The sequence below is a fragment of the Silurus meridionalis genome, chromosome 5 (assembly GCF_014805685.1).
Source record: "Silurus meridionalis isolate SWU-2019-XX chromosome 5, ASM1480568v1, whole genome shotgun sequence".
In the NCBI taxonomy this organism is placed as follows: Eukaryota; Metazoa; Chordata; class Actinopteri; order Siluriformes; family Siluridae; genus Silurus; species Silurus meridionalis.
The window spans coordinates 18,152,303-18,178,408 of NC_060888.1; the positions used below are offsets into that span (position 1 = coordinate 18,152,303).

Genomic DNA, 26,106 nt, shown 5'->3' on the forward strand with positions numbered 1-26,106 from the left:
GTTGCTCCAAATAATAGAACCCAATATATAACACTTTAATTTAATTGTATAAGACGTGAACAGTCTTTTGTGATTTGAAAGCTCAGATATTGATATAATTAGCGTTTATCCTCATTAGCTGATGTAATCAATGTTATTTAAGTTTATATTCAGGTTCAAATGTGATTAAATGCAATATACATGCTGTTAAGAATGTCCATTAGATGGAGCTGTGGTATACTAGTACTCTGTGTGTGTGTGTGTGTGTGTGTGTGTGTGTGTGTGTGTGTGTGTGTGTGTGTTGAAATGGATTGTCAGAGACAATGTGAAAAGCACAGCTAATCTGTCTTTTTTCTCTAGAGTATATCAAATTACATGCATGTTTTTTTTTTTTATCACTCCTGAGCCAGAACATGAATAGGAATTCAGCCTGACAGCACTCCAGCTTTATGGAACAGGCTGTAATTTCACATCACTCTTACAATCAGAGCTTAATTTACTGAAGTCTACTGTATTTTTTTTTTTAAAAATCGCATTTATATGAAAGCTTTTTCTGAGGCTTGATTACTACACAAATGCACTATGGTACTTTAAAAGGCAGAGCTATTTGTTTGCTCCTCCCCCTGAACTGTGAATGATGTCATTGTGGCTTCCCCAGACCATGGACAAATGATGTGAAGCCTCTCAGTGAGGCTTTTACTCTCTCCCTCTCGCTCTACCTCTTCCACTCCCTCTCCCTGTGCCACTCAGCTCCTCTCTGTTTCTCACTCGTTTGCTTTCTACCCTGAGTTGCTGCAGCTGAAGCAACTTGGCTTCCCTCTATCTATCTCTTCTTCTGTGTCTCAGCAGAGATGTAGCTCTCTCTCAAACTTTCAAACCTCTTTACTGATGAAGTGCTGAACTCTGTCTGACCTCCATCTTCTCCAGGTCCACACCAGTCCTCTGCTACTCTATGGATCTACTCAGTCCTGCTCTCTGACCTCCTGCATTCTTTCTGCTATAGCCTTTCTCCTCCTGCTTTTCCAATCTGGACCATGGCCATGAAGGAGACGGTGCTGCCCATCAGCGAAGTATGCAGCCCCTTTCCAGAGGTGATCGAGTTGAATGTGGGTGGACAAGTGTATGTGACCAAGCGCACCACTCTGCTCAGCGTTCCCGACACTACACTACATGCCATGTTTGCCCGCCGGGCACCTGGTGAGCTGCCCCGTGACAGCCGTGGCCGCTTCTTCATCGATCGTGATGGTTTTTTGTTCCGCTACGTCCTGGACTTTCTGCGTGACCGGCACGTGGTTCTACCGGAGCACTTTCCTGAACGTGAACGGCTGCAGCGTGAGGCTGAGCATTTCCAACTAAATGAGTTGTTGAGGCTGCTGGGGACACCACGTATTGCCAAGCAGGGCTCTCTCAATGATGAGGGCTGTCACAGTGACATTGAGGAGAGCTCCCAAAGCAGCGAGCTGCCTGGACGCACACCAAGTTTGGATAAGAGGTCAGGGTTTATCACTCTTGGCTACCGTGGTTCTTATACCACAGTGAGGGACAACCAAGCAGATGCCAAGTTTCGACGTGTGGCAAGGATCATGGTGTGTGGGCGCATTGCTCTGGCCAAAGAGGTGTTCGGTGAGAGTCTGAATGAGAGCCGTGACCCAGACCGGCCACCCGAGAAGTACACATCTCGTTTCTACCTGAAGTTCACCTACCTAGAGCAGGCCTTTGACAGACTGAGCGAGGCTGGCTTTCACATGGTGGCTTGCAATTCTACAGGGACATCTGCCTTTGTTAACCACTACAGAGACGATAAGATTTGGAGTAGCTACACTGAATACATCTTCTTTAGTAAGTGATGAAGAAATCATTTGGCTAACATCACTGCCCTTATCTCTCTATTTCATTTAGTCACTTCTTCATCCATTCTTTATCTTTCACATATTAGTACACATCTCTTTTTTTACTCTCTGTATCTTTTGTCTTATCCATTTGTCATACTTCTCTGTTTTTTTCTTTTGAATGATTACTCATTTATTTCGCATTTACACACATATAATAAACCAGTGAGTTTTTCACTCTGCAAAATGTGTGTAATAATTAATGTCCTTCATGCCACCAGCTTGGATGAATGGATGTGGATACAAGACTAAAATTGTATCAGTAGTGTTACCATAAGCTGCAGCTCTAACCAATGTTAACAATTATTATTCCAATCATTTTTTTGCTGGTTATGGGCAATAGTCTGCTTAATATAGTGTGTTCCCTCAGGTCTGAAATAAATCAGGTGCTTTTGCTGATTGTGTGGGGAATTATGGGTTTGAGCTGGGGAGGTATAATTGGGGATTTTTATTGTCAGATCTAGTATTTTTTTTCTTAATCCAATTTAAAATTTATAGCCAGCAACCACATTCATTAAGTATAATATTAAACAACTAACAAGACTGGAGAAGCTTTAAATGCTCCATAAGATTTTCTTTTTTTTTGGTTTGGGTTATTGCTCCTCTGTCTCTCGCTTCTTCCCATGTCTGCTCAGTCCCCATTACACTCCCCCTCCCCACACACGCACACAAACACACACACACAAAAAAAAAAAAAAAAACCCATTGGCAATACTTTTGTGTGTAGTACATGGTTCTACACAGACAGATCTACTGACTGAATTGTAGGTCTGTTAAATCTGTGCAGATTTCTGGGTGTTTCAACAGGACTGTGTGTCCATATAAAGATATGTGTGTATGGGGAATTACAAGTTTGTGGGTGTTGGTCTGTGAGAGTGTGTACAGAGATAAGGCTCAGTGTATGAACAGACCACATGGTGGAAACAGACAGATAAAAGGTGCAAGTGATTGACTTGAAGGAGGCACGACTGTGGTTTTAAGTAAGTAAATAGAACTTCTGCGTTAATCCCACCACTGCACAGCACAGATAAGAAGACCATGCATGTCTTTAGTTTTTCATCATAAACTTACAACTTGAGTAAAATCACTAGCATTTCTCTTTCTCATAAACACATTCAGTCTGTTTCTTAGGTCTCTCTCTCTCTCTCTCTCTCTCTCTCTCTCTCTCTCTCTCTCTCTCTCTCTCTCTCTCTCTCTCTGTGTGACTCTAAACGGAGTGCCTTTCAATGCACCTCGCACCCATTACCCTTTCTCCACCTCTGTCAGTCCTTATTGTGAAGGTTCAGAACACTGAGTGTAGTCTCAGAGACAGGGACAAGAAAGAGGCAGGACACTTAGAGGAAAAAACAAAGAGGAGGGCAGTCACAGTGGTCAAAGCAGAGCAGAGGCAAAACAACATTGTGCCAAGGAGCTTATATTTAATAGAAAAGGAAAGGGAAGGAAAGGCATTGGAGATGGAATAGTAAGCGAGAGTGCAAACTGAACAAAGCAATACTAGAAGTAGACTAGAGAGACCAGGTGTAAAGAAAAACATCAGGGAGTTAGACACAGTTGATTGATAGAGAGAAGAGAGAGAGAGAGAGAGTCAGAGACAGACAGAGACAGTATATATGGGGAAGGGGGTCACTGGAGGCCATGTGAATGCTGTGCTGTGGTCAGCCTTGTCATCTGAGTTTTACATGATGGGTGTGTGCCTCATGGGGAAAAATGTCCCTGTTCACTCCCTCCCTCCTCATCCAAACTCTATTAGCATAATGATGGCTGTCCAGAGGGCTCTGAGGAAGGGCACTGACTTGTTTTGGCATGTCAGAGATGGTTACAGCACAGGGAAATGGGTAACTATTTTAAATTGCTGCCTAATGGGGTGGTGGTGTCAAAATCCCACTAATGTACAAGAACTTAAGATGGATAGTGAAACAGAAAAAGTCAAGATTAATTCATATATGGTAACAGACAATGTATTATTAATATTGCAAGCAATTATATAACCACACTCTTCTTAGACAGATAGTGTCCAGTGCTGAGCCAGTTAATTTTAGTTTAGCAATTACTGACTGCTAGTTCAGTATGCATTTATCATCATCTATCCTCATTTTAGTTAATTCAACAATAAATACACCTTTTATGCTAATATTATGCCAGTGAACAGAGTAACAGAATTATCAGTATGGCTGAAACATCAATGATTAATATTACAATATTTTTGTTATATTTCCCACACTTATACAGATAAATTATTAAGCAAACCAAAGTCTTGTACTTAAAAATTCCTGTGTAATTTACTGTACAGTTTCTTCACATTTTATGGCAATGTACTGCTTATTCTGCAGAAATTTGTGGCATTACTTAATATACTGTTGTTTTAAATGTTTGAACATTTTTTTTCGAATATGAGTGAGTCTGTTTAATTGGTAATATATTTTGATTTCTGCATTCTAATCTTATAGATTCCTTAACTTATAGCCAGCAGTTTACTTTCCTGTAGTTGATCCAGTTAAAGTTTATTTAACTGTGAAGGTAAACTGATAAAATTGATAAAATTCAGCAAATAAATATGGGAATAGGGAAATTACCAAAATTCATATCTCTGAGTTGTCTACATTTAATTAACTATAAGTACTATGACTACAATTGCCAATGGCTTAAAAAAAAAATCAATATACAGTAGAGACCAAAAGTTTGGACACACCTTCTCATTCAAAGAGTTTTCTTTATTTTCATGACTATGAAAATTGTAGATTCACACTGAAGGCATCAAAACTATGAATTAACACATGTGGAATTATATATGGAATTATATACATAACAAAAAAGTGTGAAACAACTGAAAATATGTCATATTCTAGGTTCTTCAAAGTAGCCACCTTTTGCTTTGATTACTGCTTTGCACACTCTTGGCATTCTCTTGATGAGCTTCAAGAGGTAGTCACCTGAAATGGTCTTCCAACAGTCTTGAAGGAGTTCCCCGAGAGATGCTTGGCACTTGTTGGCCCTTTTGCCTTCACTCTTTGAATGAGAAGGTGTGTCCAAACTTTTGGTCTGTACTGTATTTGGTTAAAAATACCTGCACTTACTTAAAATGTTTAACTACAGCACTCTGAATCTGTCTGAACAGCTACCAGTGTTGTTCATGCAGCTTAAATGTGCATTATGGTTCCAATTATTGTTGGCTACTACGAAGATATCTGCCCATCATTTCACAGAGCAGCTGGGCTTCGTGGTATAATTAAATACATCTGATTTATGTGCAAAAGTACGTATGCCAGCCTTTTGTCAGAGCAGCAGTTTGTCAGAGCATGATGAAAAATTCAAAATGTGTGTTTTGTGCAATAAATATTGAGCTTTGCAGCATTAAAACAATATATGATTGCGTCTCAGAGTGGTGCAACAGAACATTGCTTATCCTCTAATGAGGAGATTATGGCCAGGGGTCTGAAAGCAAAATTGGCCCTGCTGTCTCATTTGAAATGATGGCATGATTCTAATATGTAAATAATAACACTAAGAATTGTGGCAGTGTGAGTTCTGGTATGCAAAAGGCAGAAATTTCGATAGTATAATATATGCTATAATATAATACCTTTTGCTGTATAAGAGGTAATAACAACAAACATTTTTGAAAGTATAGATAAAAAAAAGAAGTAATTTAGTCATGCTGTTAAAGATTTCCTTTTGCCATTTTTAATGGATTACTGGGTGAAGCTGCAAAATTGCCTTCATACTTCACATACACTAAAGGTCATCTTTTGAAGCAAAAACAAGCAGGAGGCAAGCAGTTGTTGGCTCAGGCACTGCATGTTTGTCAGGATGTTTGTGTGTATCTGCAAGTGAGTGTTTAATAGGGTGGTCCTTACCACAGTGGCATATCGCCATGTTCTCATTATTATTCCACCGAGTGAGTGACTGGTATGCATGGGTGAGCACTTTGTCTCTCTAGGTGACTGTAAACTTTGATTGCATCTCTGTCAGTGAGGAGATGGCACAGACACACATGCAGAAGGCTGACAAATAAATCCTTGTCATCTGCCAGACGTGCTCATCCTCCAGGTACCTTCATACACCCTTATGATTAAGACAGCGGTTGTTCTGCCAATTTCATCCCAGGTGGATGGTGCTGGTCCTCATCAGCCATAACTGTCCTCAAAAGTGACCATGTCTCATGGTTTCATCACACTTGCTGCTGGAGGGCTTTTCGTACCTGACAGAAAAAATGGCAATGTAGAATTTGTCCTGAAAGTTGACAATTTCCATTTGCCACAATTATAGAATTGGCAAAAAACAGTTTTAAGAGCTTCTGTTGGAACCATCTACATACCATAGCAGCCAAAATGAGAGCAGAAAGTAGTACAAACAGCTCAATTCTTTGTAAGCAAATTTTAAGAACCAGTTAGGTAATGAGGTTTGGTGAATATACTGTACATAAGGAATCATTTAACCTTGATAAATGGCATTAATGGAAGGCATGAACACATGATATAGAGGCCAAGTTATTCATAGACATAAGCAGTGTAGCCAGATATTGACATATCCATTAACTGCTTTGCAGTCCATCATTCACTTCACAGCATACTGATGCTTTAGTGTGTGAAGCAGTGTTGATGGCAAGCTTATGTGCTGGCCTGCTGCAAAGAAATGTGTCGGGGAACACAATATAAAAAGCTCTTAACATTAATAAAATAACACCCTTGATTGCCTGTTTTGCAAAATATAAACCCTTTCATCAGGACTGATTGTTTTAATTAAAACAAGGTCACATTCATTATTTCAGTCAAAAAAAAAAGTATATATATATATATATATATATATATATATATATATATATATATATATATATATATATATATATATATGTCACTTTAATACAATAATGTGTTTTTAAAAAAATTATGAATTTGTTAGTTAAAACATAGTTTAAAATGTTATTCCTGACGTTCCTGAACATTCGATTTTAAGATAATCAGAAACTTGGTGTTAGTTAGGTTCCGAATGAGAACCTAAAGATTTTCCAAGCCGTGAGTTCCGAACCGTGAATTATTGGGGATGACAGTATATATATGTATATGTATATATATCTATATCTATATCTATATATATATATATATATATATATATATATATATATATATATATATATATATATATTAAAGACTTTTCTATGGAACTATGAATATTTTGCTGGAAAATATTTCTATCTGGATGCGCATAATAAAAAGTTCCATGCTGCCTGAATTCCACAGAGTAGCATATTGTTTATCCAAACAAGTGAAACTGAGAGAGAAGACTTAAGACCGCTGCTAAGGGATACAGATATATTGATTCTGAATTGTTCAAATAGCAAATAAATCAAAATTTTACAAAATGTAAAAGAAAAATTTCAATATTGTTGTTTACACATGAAATCAGGTGCATTTACACATTTACACAGATTACGCAGTGTTTTTTTTCTTCGATATATTTTAGAGTAGTCAATGTGTAGCTTGTATGGCAATATAGTGAACCACATCTTCCCAGTACCAGCAGCACTCATGCAGCCCCAGACCATGATGCTACCACAACCATGCTTGACTGCAGACAATAATTTTCTTGGTACCCCTTACCAGGGCTGGAAAACAAACAAGTTTATGTTAGTCTCATCAGACCACAGGACCTGGTTCCAGCAACTTATGCTCTTGCTCTTAGACAGGTTGTCTTCAGCAAACTGTTTCAGGGCTTTCTTGTGAGCCAGCTTCAGACCTGGCTTCCTTCTGGGATGATAACCATGCAAACCGACTTTTTGCAGTGTGCAGCGTGTGGTCCGAGCACTGACAAGCGGACCTTTTGCTTCTGCAACCTTTGCGGGGTCTGTTCTGAGTGAAACCTTCTTGGAAAACCTCTGTATGACCCTGGTCAATGTACTGTAACTCACTTTCAGGGTGTTACCGATCTTCTTATAGCCTAGGCCATCTTTGTGATGAGCAACAATTCTAATTCTCAAATCCTTAGAGAGTTTTCAAGGAGAAAAAAAACATGAACTTGATGAATAGTACATACTTTAGAATAGGTTTTGCATGGTTACATGACATACAGCTGGTATCACTTAGGGTGTACTCAATTTTGTTGCCAGCTATTTTGAAAATAATGGCTATATGTTGTTTGTAGAGGACATAAATCTGCACTGCTATACAAGCTGCACATTGACTCATTTTCATTTCTATAGTATTGTCCCTTGAGAAGTCATTCTAAAATGGTTGCTGAAATATGAGGGGTGTACTTACGTACTTGAAATGCAAGTTCGCCGGTGGCGTAACAAGAAATTATTTTAAAGTCTGACATGCCCATGCATTACAGATAAATGTCAGACAGTTATAGGAGCAGTAAGAACATTAATTTATTTAATCTCTTTAATCACTAAAGGTACAGTTCATGACCTTTCTATATTAATAACATTGTCATAAAACATCTTAATGACACTTCCATTAAAAACAATTATAATGTTAATAAAAGAAAAAGATTACACCTTATATTATTAAAAACTGATCTGCTTTTATTTTGTAGTAAACTCTAGGAGGCAGCTTCACCAGCTCTCACCTCTCTGTCACTGTGCTTATTGCATAGATATTTGGCTTGTAACATCCAAACAGAAACAAGAAATTAGCTAATCCTGTTACTCATCACAGCTGCTGATATTAAAATATTTTGTAATTAAACAAAGAAATTGATTAATAAAAAAATTATAATAAATTTTATTACCCAATAGTGTATAAACATTAATATTTTCTATTAGACCATCTTTTTCGTGTAGAAACATTAGAATTAATTTAAGAACCCTCAGTCATAGCCCTTCAGGCTCAATTAGGAACCTAAAGAATTTGAATCAGTTTGCTGATGTGGTTATATTTTTCTCTACGTTACTAGCTTATCGGATTGCCTGACTTTAAATATCAGAATTGTTTAGTCAATGATTTACATATTTTAATGGAAAAAAGTTATTGCTACTATGTATTTGGTTTTTGCTTATAAAATAGGATATTACTTTGTGTTTTTAAAAAACAATGCATAAACTTATCTAACAACAGTTCTATATATCTTGAATGCTACCAGTTCCTTCTGTACCAATTCTGTGAGGGTAATTATACCAGGGTGCTTCATTCTAATTATTTATACTTTTTGTTTTCACTTGTCACTACTTTGATTGAGGCCCAATTATATTAAGGAGACAGACATCAACCTTCATTATATATTACAAGATTTCCTAAATGGCTTGGGCAAATATGGTTATTTAGTGTTTTAAAAAGGAGTAAGCACATTCTCGGGGAGTATGCAGGTTGTGGAATGGTGGTATGAAGATTTTAATTTAGGTTAATCATTAAAAGAATTACTGCCATTACAAGAATCAAGATTTATTAAATCACATGTCTAGATCAGTGTTAATAAAAGTGTAAAATCTATGTCTGTATATATTTATTTCTATACAATGAAGTGTTGTTTTAGAGATATATCATCACTTAACCTGAAACCTGACCAATAAGGGTGTAATTAGTAGCCATATCACAGAAACCAAATAAACCTACACTTAACATAAAAATGTTTTGTTACCCAGGTTCACTATACAAATGTTCTCTTTGGGGAAATAGGAAGCATTGGATGGGAGAGAGAAAAATGTGTCAGTCTCAAGGTAGTGCCAAGTGAGATATATCAACCTGATCCCTTAACACCAGAACCTATAAACAGTGTATGATGTGACATTTTGGTTCCACTCTGAAGGCCTATTTTTAGTCAGAATTTACATTTCAGAGAATTTCAGTGGACAGCGATGCAACTTGCAATATATTTATCATGCATACTGACCCTATAGAGAATTTTTCACCCCCAAGTACTCTGTCAGCATCTTACTCCTGACTGCTCATCCATGGAATCTACTTGGTACTTGTACACCACCTTGGCACTCATCAGCATTCAGATGGAGATGGATGTGCTTTCTAACCGTGGAATGAGATGACATGCTGTCATCAAGCAGATAAGAAGCATGCAAGTTTTCTCCAGCAATTTGTGTGCTAGACCTAAATAAAGTATTTCATTATTTTAGAAGTATTTCGTTGTTGGCTCAGGCACAGGGACTGATAATGAAACAGCTGTGCAAAACAAATATTCTTAGATGTAGATTGTGTGTTTTCTATTTTATTTCTCATTTAAAACGTCTTCCACATACCTGAAGAAGAGTAAAAAGGACAATAGACAATGCATAGAATAATCTGGTATTTTAATGTTTTACATTTATGCATTATGATAGTAAACGATTACAGAAGTAAAACTGCATAGTGAATTTGATACAAACTGGGCTTTTCTGTGAGTAAGTGGTACATTTAAAGACAGTTAAATTATGTACAGTGATGAAAAAAATCAGATAACTGCACTTAGTTCAGATTTGCTTGTTTTGTTTTGGTCATGCATGCACAACATCCTTTGCTTCTAATGTAAAAAAAAATGACAGTATATGGAACAGAAATGATTAGTTCACCTCCCCAGTCTTTTGGTCTGAGTCATTAATTTCGGTTTCCTGTACAGAGCCAGAGACATGCGGCTGTCACGTGACAAATGAACAAAAGATTCAGACAAATAGACAAAGAAGGTGAACTAATCTTTCATGTTTCCTGTAAAGGGTCTGTGCAGTTGTCAGTGTACAAAAGAAGCGATTTTGCTCATACGCAGCCAACACAATAAGAACAAATCATTCTTTCACACAACTTGTTAGTCCTGAGTCATAAAATAAAATTGTTAAATATAAACAAATTATTCCTGAACACCCATTACTATCAGGTATGCTAGAAAAAGTCAAATTATAGTTTATTGACCTGTATAATTGCTATTTTGGCAAAATAGATATGTCTTTGTCTTTCATTTATCCTCACAATATTTAGTTTAAAATATTTAGGCATGACAAGAGATATCAAGAGATACATTCCCTGAGATAACTACTATAAGCAACATGGTTCTTGATTTGTTCCACTGTAAATTGACTGGGCACTTTATTTTCTTAACTAGTGGATACTTCCTGTGTACTAATTTCTAATATCAATAGGAAAGTTATTACCTTAGCACCAGTGTTGGGCAATAACACGTTACTAGTAACGCGTTACTGTAACGAAGTTACTTTTGTCAGTAACTAATACTGTAACGCGTTACTTTTTAAAAATAAAGTAACTCCGTTACCGTTACCGTATGGTGCGTTACCCGTTACTTTTTTTAATTGATTATTTTGGCTGAAGTGTAGCCTACAGTCTAACCTGTTAACAGCAGCGACGCATTGTAGGATTGGTGGATGAACCACTGTAAACACGAAGAAGACGCACTGTGGGCGTGTTTCCGTTTATTCAAGTATATGCGGCAGTATGGCGAGTCGAGGCGAGAGCAAGATGAAAGTGGAAATATGCTCATTATTTCACTTTAGTTGAGTATAAAGACAAAAACTTTTTAGTCAAATGTAAACTGTGTCTTTCTGGTTCGAAAGTCGTATCTACTGCGATAAACAGCAACTCCAATCTGTCGAAGCTCCTCCAGAACTTCATGCCTCGACGAAGCTAGAAGCTAGAAGCTAACCCGGTGTTCTGTTCTACATTGTTGATAGTTTTCATACTTAAGCTGTGAAAGGAAATTTTTTAAGAGCTCAACACAACAGCTTTTATGATGCAGAAGTCACTTTAGTTTTTGATTGTGAATATATTATTCAGCTTGTTTTGTTATTTATTTCAGAAATCCTTGTGATATATTCAGTTTGTGCTGGTCTGACTTAAATAAAATAGTGTTTAAAAATTACTTTGTGTTTAAGTCAGTTTTGTGTTTGTATAGACCATAACGCATAAAAGGGCATTGGTAGGAACATTAAAGAACGTTCTTTAAAAAAGTAACTAAAAAGTTACTTTTATCAGTAACACATTACTTTTTGGTGTAAGTAATCAACAAAGTAACTGAGTTACTTTTTGAATTAAGTAACGAGTAACTGTAACTAGTTACTATTTTTTAGTAACGAGCACAACACTGCTCAGGACTGTAACCTCTAGGATGTCAGAGAGTGATCCTGTGCATTGACACACATCTTGTGTGCAGTAATTCTAGTATTTAACTTATTACTCTTCCACATCTGATAGTGTCATTAGAACAGACACATAGCCTATTATTTCAGTTCAGAATTTCTGCTCAGCAGTAATAGTGAATATGCTGCAGGCTGGTATTGCAAATGCATATTTAAAAAAAAAAAGCTGTATTCTTCACTTGACAGAAACATTTATTCTATAGAGGGATTGGGTTATTCTGCAATTAACCTGGCTCATTAAATATATATTATGTGTGTTTATGCGTGCTTTAAAGCTGTAACCTAATAAGAGATGTATTTTGCCTACACTTACTGATGCAAAAGCCCCTGGGTTGAGATCAATGCGTCTCAATGGGCTATTAGTGCAGTCTAATGAGGTTTTGTATGTCAATACATGTATATGAACCAAATATAAAGAACTGATATGCTGGTTTGCAAAGTTAATGCTAGCCTGGTTAGTATACATTGTATTGTATTGAGAAAAAGCCCATGCAATGGATAGAGAGATCATACAGGCAGTACTCCAAGTGGTGGGAACCATAGCAACAGGATTTAGTAAATTACAGAAAGTGCTGGGAGATCCTGGCATTGTTTCTGTAAATATATGGTTGATGGTGGGTGGATTTTTTGTTTTGTAGCCCTCTAAATACTCCATGCAAGGTGACCTTCCACAGAGTTGCAAAATGTCAAAATTTCCATTATTAATAATGTTAACAAACATTTATCCATTATACGGTGTGCAAGGTTTTGTAACATAGGAATACTTGTTTTTCCTCCTGCATACAACAATTAAGAAATGATTTTAAGGAAAATTAAGTTTAACTTAACATGTGTTGGCTAAATGGGACCTGCAATCTTTAGTATAGGTCTGTGAAATGTGGGATGGAACATGTTAGAATCAGTTTATCCACGCTGCAATACAATATTAAATTGTGAAATGGAAAAGGCTGTATTTCTGGTTTAGTTGGGCCAAAAGTCAACTGTACTGTAGCTTGAAGAAATATAAAAGCATGGCTGTTACATGCACCTCAAGTTTGTTATGTAACATTTACTCAGCTTAGACACATTTTTTGTTCTTCATACATTCCAAGATATAAAAGAAAAATAATTTCTAAGGTTTTTATTTTTTGTATATTCCACTAAACATCTAAATGCGTAGCTCATTCATTAATGCATTACACTTACTTATACAATAACTATATTCTAATGCCAATATATTGCAATCTTTGCAGTCTAAATTAACTATTGTTCAAATATAATTTAAACTAGATCATTGTATCCTCTTAATTTAGTTGCTATTATGTACCATTTTCTTGGATCTGTGAAAATATCTTGACTAAACCCTAATAAAACACTTAATGAACCCCATCTATTTAAAAACCTTTAATTTATTTAAATGTGTTCTTCATATTTGATTGTATACTTTTTTGGTACTCCTTTTTTCCTATGACCATATTCTGGGTTACAGTGTTAGTTTCTACACTTTTCAGTTCCACATTAAGCATTCTTCATTTTTTATTTATTATTTCTTTAAAGGAACTGATAAAAGTTTGAAGTAAAGCCTACAACAGAGGATTTCTCTCATTTTTGCAGAGGCCTGCTTTGCATATATTAACATAATGATTAAGTGACAGAAATTTTATGTTGGAATACATTTTGCTTTATTCAATCCACATGAAACCAAATTTTCAATTTGGTGTCAATGCATTAAGCAGTTCACCAAAGGTGAGCCTTAAAAAACCTGCATAATTGAGAGCTGCACAAGGCTTTTGAAAGAGAGAATGCTAAAGGCTCAATCAGTATCTGTTTGAATATAAAAGAATCAGGATATGTAAATGATCCTTGGTAGTTCAGATGAGGGAATGAGAGTTGTTAAAGGACATTTCCTAGTTTAGACCAGGCGTGAATGTGGCCACAGATGGAGCTTTCTATGGGTTTGATTACTGTGAAAGCATGAGAGAACACATTATGTTTACACGGTTTTGCTGAACACTATTTATAGGACAGTTCTGGTCCTCAGAGAGAATTATTCTGTTAAGGACATCTGCTGCTCCGAAGCACAGGTGATCAGCCTGCAGCAAACTATTAGCTATGACAAAAGAGCAATAGGCAAAACAATGATTTAATGCATAAAAAATGTCTCAAATAAACATATTTGTATGTATCTATGTGCAACTTTTAAATGGTTTTGCAGAATTTCTTTTCAATTGTTATTGAAAGGGTAAAAGAACAATTCTAAATATTCTTCGGATCTACTTGAAGACATTTCTAGACACTTCAGCATGCATTGCCCTAAATTCATGTCACATAAAAAAAGAAAAAGAAACTAATGAATGATGCCATGTCAGCACCAACTATGATTTACAGTAACAGCAATCAAGATCAACATGTTCATATATTTACATTTCTGCATATCATTTTTCCTGTAGCTGAGCCCCTGGTCTTAAATTCATATATCACTCAGAGATTTTGCCACTATATTAAAATGTATTTCTTTTTCATTTTTATCTTTTTTAATAATCTTTTGTTTTTGTTTAGATTTTTCCTCCAAGGTTTTGCTAGGAATATTCTCTATATTATAGGTCACTATCTAATTCCACCTACCTTTCACCCTGCATTTAGTAATTCAGGACTCTAGTGGTTCCAGACTAGCAGTAGTGAAAATGATGAGCAGCTTTGCATTCAGATGGAATAGCACTCTGGGTTTTCATTTTTTTCTTCTGTGATCCCACTTAAACAAACTGTGAAAGCTTTCTGGCCCTCATTACTGTGCTCGATATTTCAGTAGCCAGGCTCTGCTTAGAATCAGAACAGTGCAGTGATTTAATTTACAATAGGCAATGATTACATTATTAGATCGTTTCCCTGTTTGGAGCATGAAAATATTAATAACTGAGGCCTTCGGCTGTCATGCTGTCAGCATACTGATCCAGCCACAGCAGGCCAAAAAAGCTAGCAGCTTTCCTCAGGATTTTTTTTTGTTTTGGAAAGTGTTCTAAATAGCACCTCTGTCAAGGCTAATTGGACTTCTCACAGAGATTAGATGGTCGCTAATTCTATGCCTGCCTGCTAACACATTTTTGACAGCTGTGCTGATAATTACCATTTTCATTAGTCATTATCATTCTGTTAGTGAATTAGAGTTTTTTTTTTTATTCTCAACATTTGTATTAACAAGTAAGACTGTAGGTCCAGTCTAAATGTTGTGTTGTTCTCCACCATGTTTGTACAGACCCAAAGGTGTTGTACGAAATGCTTTGTCAGTATTCTATGTAATTATCCAGAAAATTTTCTAATTATATATGACACTAAAGTAAAGTCTTGGCCTCAAAAACTCTGCCTTGCTTGAATTGTATTTGTTCTTCAATTGGTCGTGACCCTGTTATGACTCTATTTTAATTCAATCTAGGTTAGTCTTGGTCTTTACTTGACAATAGAGTTTTGGATCATAGCCCTATTTGTAAAGGCATATATCTGCTTGAAACAGATATTAGGTGGTCATGCAATGGCAATTTTTTTCACAGCTATAAGGAAAGGTTTGTATAAATATGCAAACTCCTGTGGTGGACGAAGTACACAAAGCATGTACTGGAGTAAAAGTATCAATGCAGCAGAGATAAATATTACTCCAGTAAAAATGCTCCCTTTAAACTTTTACTTGAGTAAAAGTACAAAAGTATTTGCCTTCAAATGTACTTAAGTACTATTAATTATTATTGCATTATTGCTATAATGTCCTACTATCATTTTTATCACAAGATGCTTAATCAACTCAGTTTATGTGAAAAGACTCTAATGTTACTCTTAACACACCAATCTATTAATAGAATGATATTAATGAGTCAAACACTGATTGATATCTAATAAAATAATCATTAGCCCGAATCCTTCTTTTCAACAACTTCAAAAAAATCATGCAAATAAGGTCACGGGTACTGTGGCAAGTCAGGAGTTTCTTACATCATTTAATACTCTTCAAATGTTCTGCTTGCTGTTGAAATGATGCTGAACTGCATGTTTGTGCTAAGTAGATACCATCAACCGTCAGTGGTGGTTCTAGCTTGAATGAGGTGAAAGTGTCCCCCGTTAATTAGTTTCAGCTTTGAAAAGCTCCTGCTTCAGCTACAGTAACTGGAGGAGTTAGACATGTTCTCAGAGCAGTCCACAATTTTGGATACATTTTATGTAAAAATATCACCCTAAATGCATTGATTGTGCAATTAGATTCACATTATATTGTGCACAATTTATCAAACTCTGAGAACCAATAACCAAACAACTCCTTGGCTAATTGTAGCCATACGATACATAAAATATCTATATCCTTATAATATATCTCTTTTAAATTAGTCTTTTGAGCTGCACTGTAAATTCCCCTTTACTGAACTCAGTTCAGGACCTTTTCAGTACAATCACAGAAAACCTTAATGACATCCCCTCAATTAAAGGTAAACAAATCAATAAGTGCTGTTTCAGTACAATCCAACTAAATAATTAAATGCATTAGCCTATAAAATCCTCATAACGAGATGAGTGATAGAGCTGCATACAAACCTTTATATTTTGCACATTACCCCCTACTCCTTTCCTCTTTTTTCTGAATTGGGCTCCTGAGGGTTTAGTTTAGACCTTTTTTGTCATCCATAACTTGGATTTATCTCTCCTTACTGAAGTGACTTCATTCCAGGTCTTGTAAGATCTTTCACTGGAAACCCTGATGGCTGAAGTGACATCACACAAACCCCACCTCTCTTTTCTGAGTGTATGAGTGACGGTACGTGGCATGATATAATAATTGCAAATGAAAAAACGATTGCTACCCATGTCACCTACGCCTTGTGCCTTAATCCGCCACTGCCAAGCCGCAATCAAAACAAGTTTAAAACAGAGCACGCACTCTACCCTGATCGGTGGCTTGCTGCGTGCTTGTTCAGTTAAGTTTTTATAGGCTCATAAATAAAAAGTAACGACTGATTTTGCAAAATGTAGTTATGTAAAAAGTACAATATTTGACTTTAAAATGTAGTGAAGTTAAAGTAAAAGTCTCCCCAAACGGAAATACTTGTGTAAAGTACAGATACGCAAAAAACAACTACTTAAGTACAGTAACAAATTAAATGCACTTTGTTACTGTGCACCACTGGTAAACTCACCATTATAAATTATTTATAAAAAGATAAAAAAGGAACATCTGCCACAGATTACAAAGAATGCATGCATCCCCTACGATTGTATTCAAGCCAAGTAATTTAAATAGTTTATGATTATGATGCCACTGCCAGTAGTCATAAACAGCTGAACTGGCTGTGCTCTCTGAATGGATAATGTATTCAGAATATGCAACATTCCTCTCCAGATGTGTTTTGTCACTCAGTGATTTCATATTTCAAGAGTTTAGAAAGCTGAGATGGTGTCAAACGATGCTCTTTCATTTAGCCTTCCCACCCTCTCATTGTCTAGAGAATGGGAATTGAAAGAATACTGGAGGACTAAAGCTCTTTTAAAACAATCATGAAAGTATCAGCTATAAACAAAAATAAGAAATTTCAATCTAGATAAGCATGTTTTGAAAGGTGATTGATGCCTTTTTGTCTAGAGGTACGTTTAAAATGAGCTTGTGAATATGATCAAACATGGCATAACACTGAAATTGCATTTATCCTAAGTTAGCCTGGATAGGACAAAATCAAATCCCATAAAATAAACTGTGCTCAATAATAAGAAAAGGAGAAAGGAAATCACTTAATCCGTTTATTGTCCTGACACAAGCTTACTTCATAATCTTTAGACATTTCCATGTGAAAATAAATACTAGAATGGAAAGCTCTAGAAATTTTTATTTTGGTCAACATTAGTTACATATGTTTAACTTGTATATATATATATTTATATATATACACACACACACACACACACATACACACACACACACACACACACACACACACATATATATATATATATATATATATATATATATATATATATATATGTGTGTGTGTGTGTGTGTGTGTGTGTGTGTGTGTGTGTGTGTGTGTGTGTATATATATATATATATATATATACAGACCCGACCTACGACCGCTCGACTCACGACATTTCTTATTTTTATTTACTTTATTTATTTTATTAAAATTGTTTAAAAAAATGTAAACTGTCGATGTTCACAAATGTTATTAATAATAAACTGAGTTAATAAAAAACGACAAGCAATTTGTTTTGTACTTCTTTCCCCCAACTGTACCGAAATTGAAACAAACCAGGGTACGTACTGAACCGTGACTTTTGTGAACATTGATTGCCTGTTTTGTAAAAAATAAACCCTTTCATCAAGACTGATTGTTTCGATGAAAACCATGTCACATTAATTTTTCCAGTCATATACAGTATATGTCTATGCTTTATAGTTTCTATGGAACTATGAATATTTTGCTGGCAAATATTTTTTATCTGGATGCGCATAATAAAAATATCCATGCTGCCTGAATTCCACAGGGTAGCATGTTTTTAAAGTAAAACTCTGAGACAGAAGACCTTAGACTGCTGCTATGAGATACAGATGTATTGACTGCGAATTGTTGCTATTCAGCAATAAATCTAACAAATAAATCAAAACTTTACTAAAACAGGCAAATATTCTCAATATTGTTTTACACATATGAAATCGGGGGCACTTACATATTTACTATGTTATACTGAAAGTGTTTTTTATTTACACCATTTTATCTATCTATCTATCTATCTATCTGTCTATCTATCTGTCTATCTATCTATCTATCTATCTATCTATCTATCTATCTATCTATCTATCTATCTATCTATCTATCTATCTATCTATACTATATATATATATATATATATATATATATATATATATATATATATATATATATATATATATATATATATATATATATCAGTGGCAGGCCATGCATTTAATCCACCTATTAATACCACCACTATCAAGTCGCAATTATAGAAACCACCAATACTATACAAAAACTGAATATAACAACACGTGGCATTACAGAGAAAGAGGCATTTCTCCTAATTTGCACCACTCCTCAAAGGCTGTTAGCCAGTGGTACCGCTCGTATTCACTGGTCTAGAAGTGGCGACAAGCTACCTACCTTCAGGGTTGGCTGACCTCCTCATGATATCTAGCTTTTCTTAGAAATTAGTTTTTCAGTATGTCCAAGACCAAATAAATTTATCTTCCTCCGTCGGCATAAAAAAATCTTTCTCAGATGTATTAATGTGTGCAGCATGCTACAGACGTGTTTTTCCAGTCAAACTTGGCTGTAACAGTTTCCCTCTGTCCAACCAATTAGAGGACGGAAAAATGCTGACACTGTTCTGTGAGGTGAATTTAAAATCTGATTGTTTAAAAAACTTTTTTTTGATTTATTATAAAGACTAATGTAAAAAGGCCAGCAGTACAGACTTTTAAGGCCCTGGGCAGATTAGATTGACATAGAGGCTGAAATCTTATTGGACAAAAAATCTAACTTACACATACACGTACTGGAAGCAGTGCAGCCAAGAGAAACGCTACGAAATGAAGAGAATAAACTGTTGGGAATAAATTAATAAAATTTCATGGAACAAATATTAGAATTTAGGTTGTAAATGTAGGTCAGTGCTTCTGATAGTGTTTAGGCCAGCAGAAAAGGCTTTGCTGGCCCTGATGGCCCACCACTGATATAGTTATGTTTTTGTCTTTTTTTATCCCTTATTAGAGCAGTTAAGATTTGGTGCTTTGAGTACAATTCTCTCATACTGACCACTGGATGTTCAACATGGCACCTAATGGCAAAGAATTCTCTAAAGATTTGAGAATTAGAATTGTTGCTCTCCACAATGATGGCCGAGGCTATAAAAAGATCAGTAACACCCTGAAACTGAGTTACAGTACAGTGGCCAGGGTCATACAGAGGTTTTTTAAGACTGGTTCCACTTGGAACAGGCCTCGCAAGGGTCAAATCGAATACCAGCAACAACCTGTGCAGCTCTGGTGAATTCCATGCCCAGGAGGATTAAGGCAGTGCTAGATAACAATGGACCTTACACTAATTATTGACACTTTGGACACAGTTTGGACATGTTCACTTAGGGTGTACTCACTTTTGTTGCCAGTTATTTTTACAATAATGGCTCTATGTTGAGTCATTTTTAGAAGGATAGTAAATCTGTACTACTATACAAGCTAAACACAAGTTTCATTTCTATATTATAGCAGTTTATTATTATAAAAATTTGTGAACACCAACAGTTAACATTTTTAAAACATTTTTAAATAAAATGCCTGCTTAGGTAAGTAATATATATAAAGTATATTTCATAATGTTTTATAAAATAAAAAAATAATAAATTATATATATACATATATATATATATATATATATATATATATATATATATATATATATATATATATATATATATATAAACAATAGAATTAATTAAATTAATGCAATGCACTTTTTTTATCATATTGATTAAATTAAAAAATCAATTAAATTAGCACAAATTTAACTGAATAATTGAAATTAAATAAATTGAACAATTTAATTAAAAGTTTACATTTGTTAGACACCATTTGGGTAATGCATGTGTGTGTGTGTGTGTGTGTGTTTGTGTGTGTGTGTGTGTGTGTGTATGGGTGTGTGGGTGGTTAGGGAAGGGGGTTATTTTTCTTTTAATATAAAATTTCTTAAAAAGATATGTTCTACTTAACTGTTCTATTTTTTCAGCATACTTTAACAAATGTCTTAATTGTCTCCATCCTTCATTCATACACTTGATATGCAAATTGATAGGATTTTTAAGATAAATCTACTTTTAAGATAAATTATTAAAGCTGTACATAAAATGCTAAAGAATCCATATCACTAGACTGTCGTAAAAACGGAAGTAATAGTTTTGGCCCCCACTGAGCCCTGATCTCAACATTGTTGAGTTTGTCTTTGATTACATGAAGAAACAGAAAGGTTTGAGGCAGCCTACATCGACAGAAGATCTGTAGTTAGATTTCCAAGATGTTTGGAACAACCTACCTACCAAGTTCCTTCAAACGCTGTGTGCAACTGTACCTGGAAGAATTGATGCTGTTTTGAAGGCAGGTAGTCACACAACAAATATTGATTTAATTTGGATTTCTCTTCCGTTCTCTTCTGCTTTGACAGTTTTCAAGTGGTATTGTGTTCGTCACAATACCACTGCAGCCTGTGCTTAAACAGGGCACAGCATGGGACTGGACTTCCAGTAGTCAGACAGGGCATTACACACTGAAAAGGCTCAACTCCTCATCAGTGCTAACCTGCAGAGTTTTAAGACTGTCAAACTTTGCCTGTGAAACAGCACCTTTTGCCACATACAGAATGGGTTTAAAAAATTTGACTTGGCCCCCTGCAACCTCAGTCCTAAAAAAATACTCTGTATAAGAACACAATGCATCTACAAGCATCTAGACATGTGAGAGCACCATCGCCATTTAGGCATGTAAAAGCACCATCTTTATAGCCACAGACGCACTAATACTACAAGAATTGCAGAATACATCATCAGCTAAGTCTTTATGTACAAAAACTATTTTTAATGTAGGAATCCAGTCAATCAAGCCCTCAAGGTTGTCAATCTCATCGTTGCTGGCATGTGATTTGGTGACCAGGCTTAAGTGTAACAGTTGACTGATGGATTTTAATATTGTGCCAGCTGTCTTTAGAAATTCCCCATGTTCATGCACATGTTCATGAGTAAACAGTGTTATAGACACTGTCTGAGCACTGATACATCTGGATTACTATCTCCTACTGTTTTTATTTTATAAATTTTTTTAAATACTTTGCATTAAAGGTTGCTGTCATTGCAGCCTACTTAAGGGGAGAAAAGAAATAAGGTGAAGGAGAGTGAGCTAGTAAACAAATTTTAATATGGTTTAGACAAAAACTGAGACAAAATAATTTTTTTAACGGATTACTAGCCTGCACATGTGACAGATATAAAGCAAAGTGATTTTAATGTCATATGCACATTGTTTAGTTGGTTTAGTTGGTATTACGTATCTTTATTTATTTTTAAATAAATGCAACACAATGGTACAAATAAGCTCTGAAAATTTAAATTGTGATGTTCAATATGAGAAATTAAAAGGCTAAACACACCAGCAACTAAGCTACATGTCATCTTATTGGAAACGTGTTTTAGACATGTGTACAGATGTTCCAAATACAATAAAATGTAAAAAAAATTAAAAAGACAGATTGTGTGTTAAAATGGCATTTCAAGTCAAGTCAAGTTTATTTCTATAGCCCTTTTTAAAGCAGCTTTACAGAATTTTAGAGTTATGGTGAGCGATGTGTATTTATCCCTGATGAGCAAGCCATGACGACTGTGGCAAAGAAAAAGTATTAGATGTTATAAGGAAGAAACCTTGAGAGGAACCAGACTCAAAAGGGGAACCCATCCTCATTTGAGTAATATCAAGAGTGTAATTATAAGTCTTTAAAGCAATACAAAACACTGGAGAGTGAGAACTAACATGAGCACTGGAATGTAAGCTTTTGAGTAATGTCCTTTCTATAGTCTTATACAGTCATTTGAGGTTATGGAACCAGGAGCTACTGAGCAACTCATAAAATAGCTCAACATTTGAGATCAACATAGATCCTACACCAGCTTCTCCATGCCAGAGCCTTTAAACACTCAAAGAGGTCCAAAGTCCAAACTGTACATGAGGTAAAATCCAAATGGTACTGGTACGTCTCTAGATAGTTTGGGATGTTTGGCGGCTCGGCATCTACATCTATAAAGGTCCACAATCTTCATAAGGTGGGACACGACTGGAGCTTGCGCAACCTTAGGATGCCTCGAGATGGGTAGAGAAAGAGAAGCAGTGGAGAGGAATTAGCCTAGCTGCCGTTCATGATATTAACAAGCATAAGTTAATAATGTGCATTTGTTCTGGAGCACAAGGTTACGATATGTGATGTGTGTTATGTGTAGGCATTGCTAAAAAGATAAGTTTTTAATCTGCACTTACACTAAGAGAGTGAGTCCGAGTCCCGAACACTGTCAGGAAGACTATTCCAGAGTTTAGGCTAAATCTAAAAATGCTCTACCACCTTTAGTGGACTTTGCTATTCTAGGAACTACTAGAAGTCCAGCATTTTGAGATCTCAAGGAGCGTGATGGATTGTAGCATGTTAGAAGACTGGATAGATACATGGGAGCTAAACCATTTACTGTTTTGTAGGTAAGTAGCAATAGTTTGTAGTCGATTCGAAACTTTAGAGGTAGCCAGTGTAGGGATGATTAAATTGTGGTTATATGGTTATATTTTCTTGACCCTGTGAGAACTACTCATCTGCAATTTCTTCTGCAGTTGCCTGTTTAATTTTTTAATTTAAAATCTTATTAAGATTTCTAATGATAATAAGGAACAAACTGATTCCTGGGCATCACTCATTTGACAAAAAAGTCATGTTCTTGGAATACTAATAAGCATCTTTGCAGAAGTCTTTGTTAGCTGATGCTGTGTAAGCGATACAATCTAGTAATAATAAATGGACCTCTGTCCATTTTAAGGCAGTGCACCATTTGAAAACTATCTTTCTAAAAAAATCTTTATCCTTTCATTTTATCTTTATTAAATATAATAAAATCTTTGAAAACCAACACACATTAAAAAAAAAAAAGAAAATCTTAGAAGTGGTTGTTGGGATTGTTATAAGGTCAGCCTTATAAAATCAAGATATGTGGTGTGTGTGTGTGTGTGTGTGTGTGTGTGTGTGTGTGTGTGTGTGTGTGTAGTTGTGGAAACGTCTGTTTATAGGCATGCCTCCAGGTATAATTAGCCAGGGGAGAGTGTCTACCTGCTTCCCTGGTGCCTCAATATCAGCCTCTAATCACCAATTAGCACCTGCATATGGCATTCAAGGTCTGAGAAAGGTTATAACATCTTCTGCCTAAAACCCTTATTGACTTATCAGTGTCGTATTATTGAGTAACAATAAAAAGAGGTCATAGAGCTTTTTCATAACAAAGGTTTAGTTTGAACCTGTATAAACAACACAATCATTCTTTCTAAATATAGACTAGTCTTTTTCTTAAGGTTTGTGATTTGTATAATCTATTCCCACACTTCTGATTCCCCATATTTCTGTCTTGTTTTGTCTAAGAACTAACAGTAATTTAAGATTCCCTCAGCACTAATTTATTGTTCAGCCAGCAGTGCAGCATACAAGATGTGATTCATAGCTTAATCATGGAGTTTTAAATCACTGCATGAATGATCCCGTGAGGGAGATGATAATTAGATGAGGAACTGGTGTATTAAGAAAGAGAAAAAAAAAAACAACAGAGTGCAGCTTTAAATGTTATTCCATGTGAATGGACCTGAAACACCTTGTATATACAGAATCTTGTTTTTTTTTTTGTTTTTTTTTTTGCTAAGTCAGTATTAAATCTTTATTCTTTCTTGTTTGTGTGGCAGGACCTGCCTGCAGAACTGTGTCCCTGAGGGCAGAGTGTGAGGAACCCAAGCCTGAGAAGCTGGCAGACAAGGGCAGTGAAAGTGGCGCTTCCTTGAACGAATTGTCCACGTCTAGCTCAGAGACTCACTCAGAGGCCACATCACCCCAGGATGGAAGTGCTATCTTGGTGCCTCGTGAGGAGGTAGTTGGAGGCTCACTTGCACCCTGTGGAGCCCTGCATTCAGTATCTCGTCCCCCTAGTACCCTCACCCTTGGCAGGCCACCCAAGAAGGGCACCTCTGTGCAGTGGATGGAGCTTCCAGATAAAAGGCGCAACAGCGAGCTCTTCCAGTCATTGACCAGCGGTGTGGGGCTGCGGGAGGGTGGACTTGTACGCAGAAAGACTCTGGAAAGACCCAACGCTCAAGAAGAGATGAAGCAGTGCATTCGGGATTTCAGCAAGATTAGGATTCCTCAGGCATTTCCAGAACGCAAGCGTCAGTGGCAGTCAGAATTGCTTCAGAAATATGGGCTCTAGAAAAGCACTTAGTCAAAATTTCTGTTGGTTTTTGATTTTTTGTTATTGTTTTTAAACTGGTTATTTAAAAAGGTGCAATATGTCTCAAAAGGAAGGCAACAAGGCTGCTAAAATGTCTAAAATCTTAAATTAAATTGGCTACAACCCATTCAAACTATATTGTAGCCCTGTGTTCAAACCTAAAGCAAAAAGGAAAACAAATAAAGCATCCTCAGCAGAAAAAAACAATATTGATGAAACAAGCTTTTTATTTTTACCGTAACAGCCCATTTAGACATTGTTGCTAGTATAGTATCAGTCAAATAAAAAATATATTAAATATTCTCTTATGTTGCCTTGTCTATAGAAAATCTTTGAGCAATTGCATCAGTACAGAGTTTATGTCCTCTATATATATTGTACAGTTCCATTGTGCAAATGTGAGCATTTTATACCTCACAATGATTTACTAATTTTTACTGAGTATCATAAAGCCAGCATGGGATGAATCCATAAATTAAATGACATTTCTTTCTAATACATACAATTCTCATTTTAACTGCAGTGATTTTAATGTTGAATGATTTAATGAATGTGTTCTGGATGGTATCTAAAGGTTAATGTCCATATTGCTCATTGTATGATATGTGGTTTTAGTTTTGTAAAGTGGTCTGTGCATAACAATGTGTACTGTATATTTCTGAAGGAATCACTTCAGAGAAGCATTAGCAAAATACGCACTGTTTGTTTTACTAAAAAGCCACACAGTCTTAAGTTTTAGGGCTTTTGATAGATGCCAAATAAATTAACAGTATGCTTTCAGGAGAATGTAAAATAAAATGCTGGATTGGGATGCTTTAATGTCTCTTTCCAGAGCACAGGTTTGAGAAGCACAATGGCACTGGTGTCTCTGTGAAACCATAGTTGCAGTGTTCCAGTAGGTTTCCAACAAGAGCTAGTGTTAGTCTATTGTAATGTGAAATTCAAGACATGGAGAATTTCTCTGTAATAAAAATGTGTCGTGTAAATGGAACTGAAATCCGTTTGTCTGCTCTGTGTATGATTTTATAAATGTGTGGTAAGTTAAAATAAAAAAAGGGCTGTTTCAGTGTTTCTGAAAGAAATGTAATCTTATAAATGTTATAGTATTTGTACTCTGGCCAAAATAATAAAGTTACA

At 35.8% G+C, this 26,106-nt stretch overlaps 1 protein-coding gene across 1 annotated transcript; it reads left to right on the forward strand.

Moving 5' to 3' along the window:
* Positions 1 to 667: 667 nt before the first annotated feature.
* kctd8 (potassium channel tetramerization domain containing 8) lies at positions 668 to 26,106 on the forward strand. The gene is made up of 2 exons (XM_046848834.1): positions 668 to 1,818; positions 24,431 to 26,106. Exons 1-2 carry the CDS (start codon positions 1,014 to 1,016, stop codon positions 24,946 to 24,948), a joined length of 1,323 nt encoding a protein of 440 aa, XP_046704790.1. The 5' UTR covers positions 668 to 1,013; the 3' UTR covers positions 24,949 to 26,106.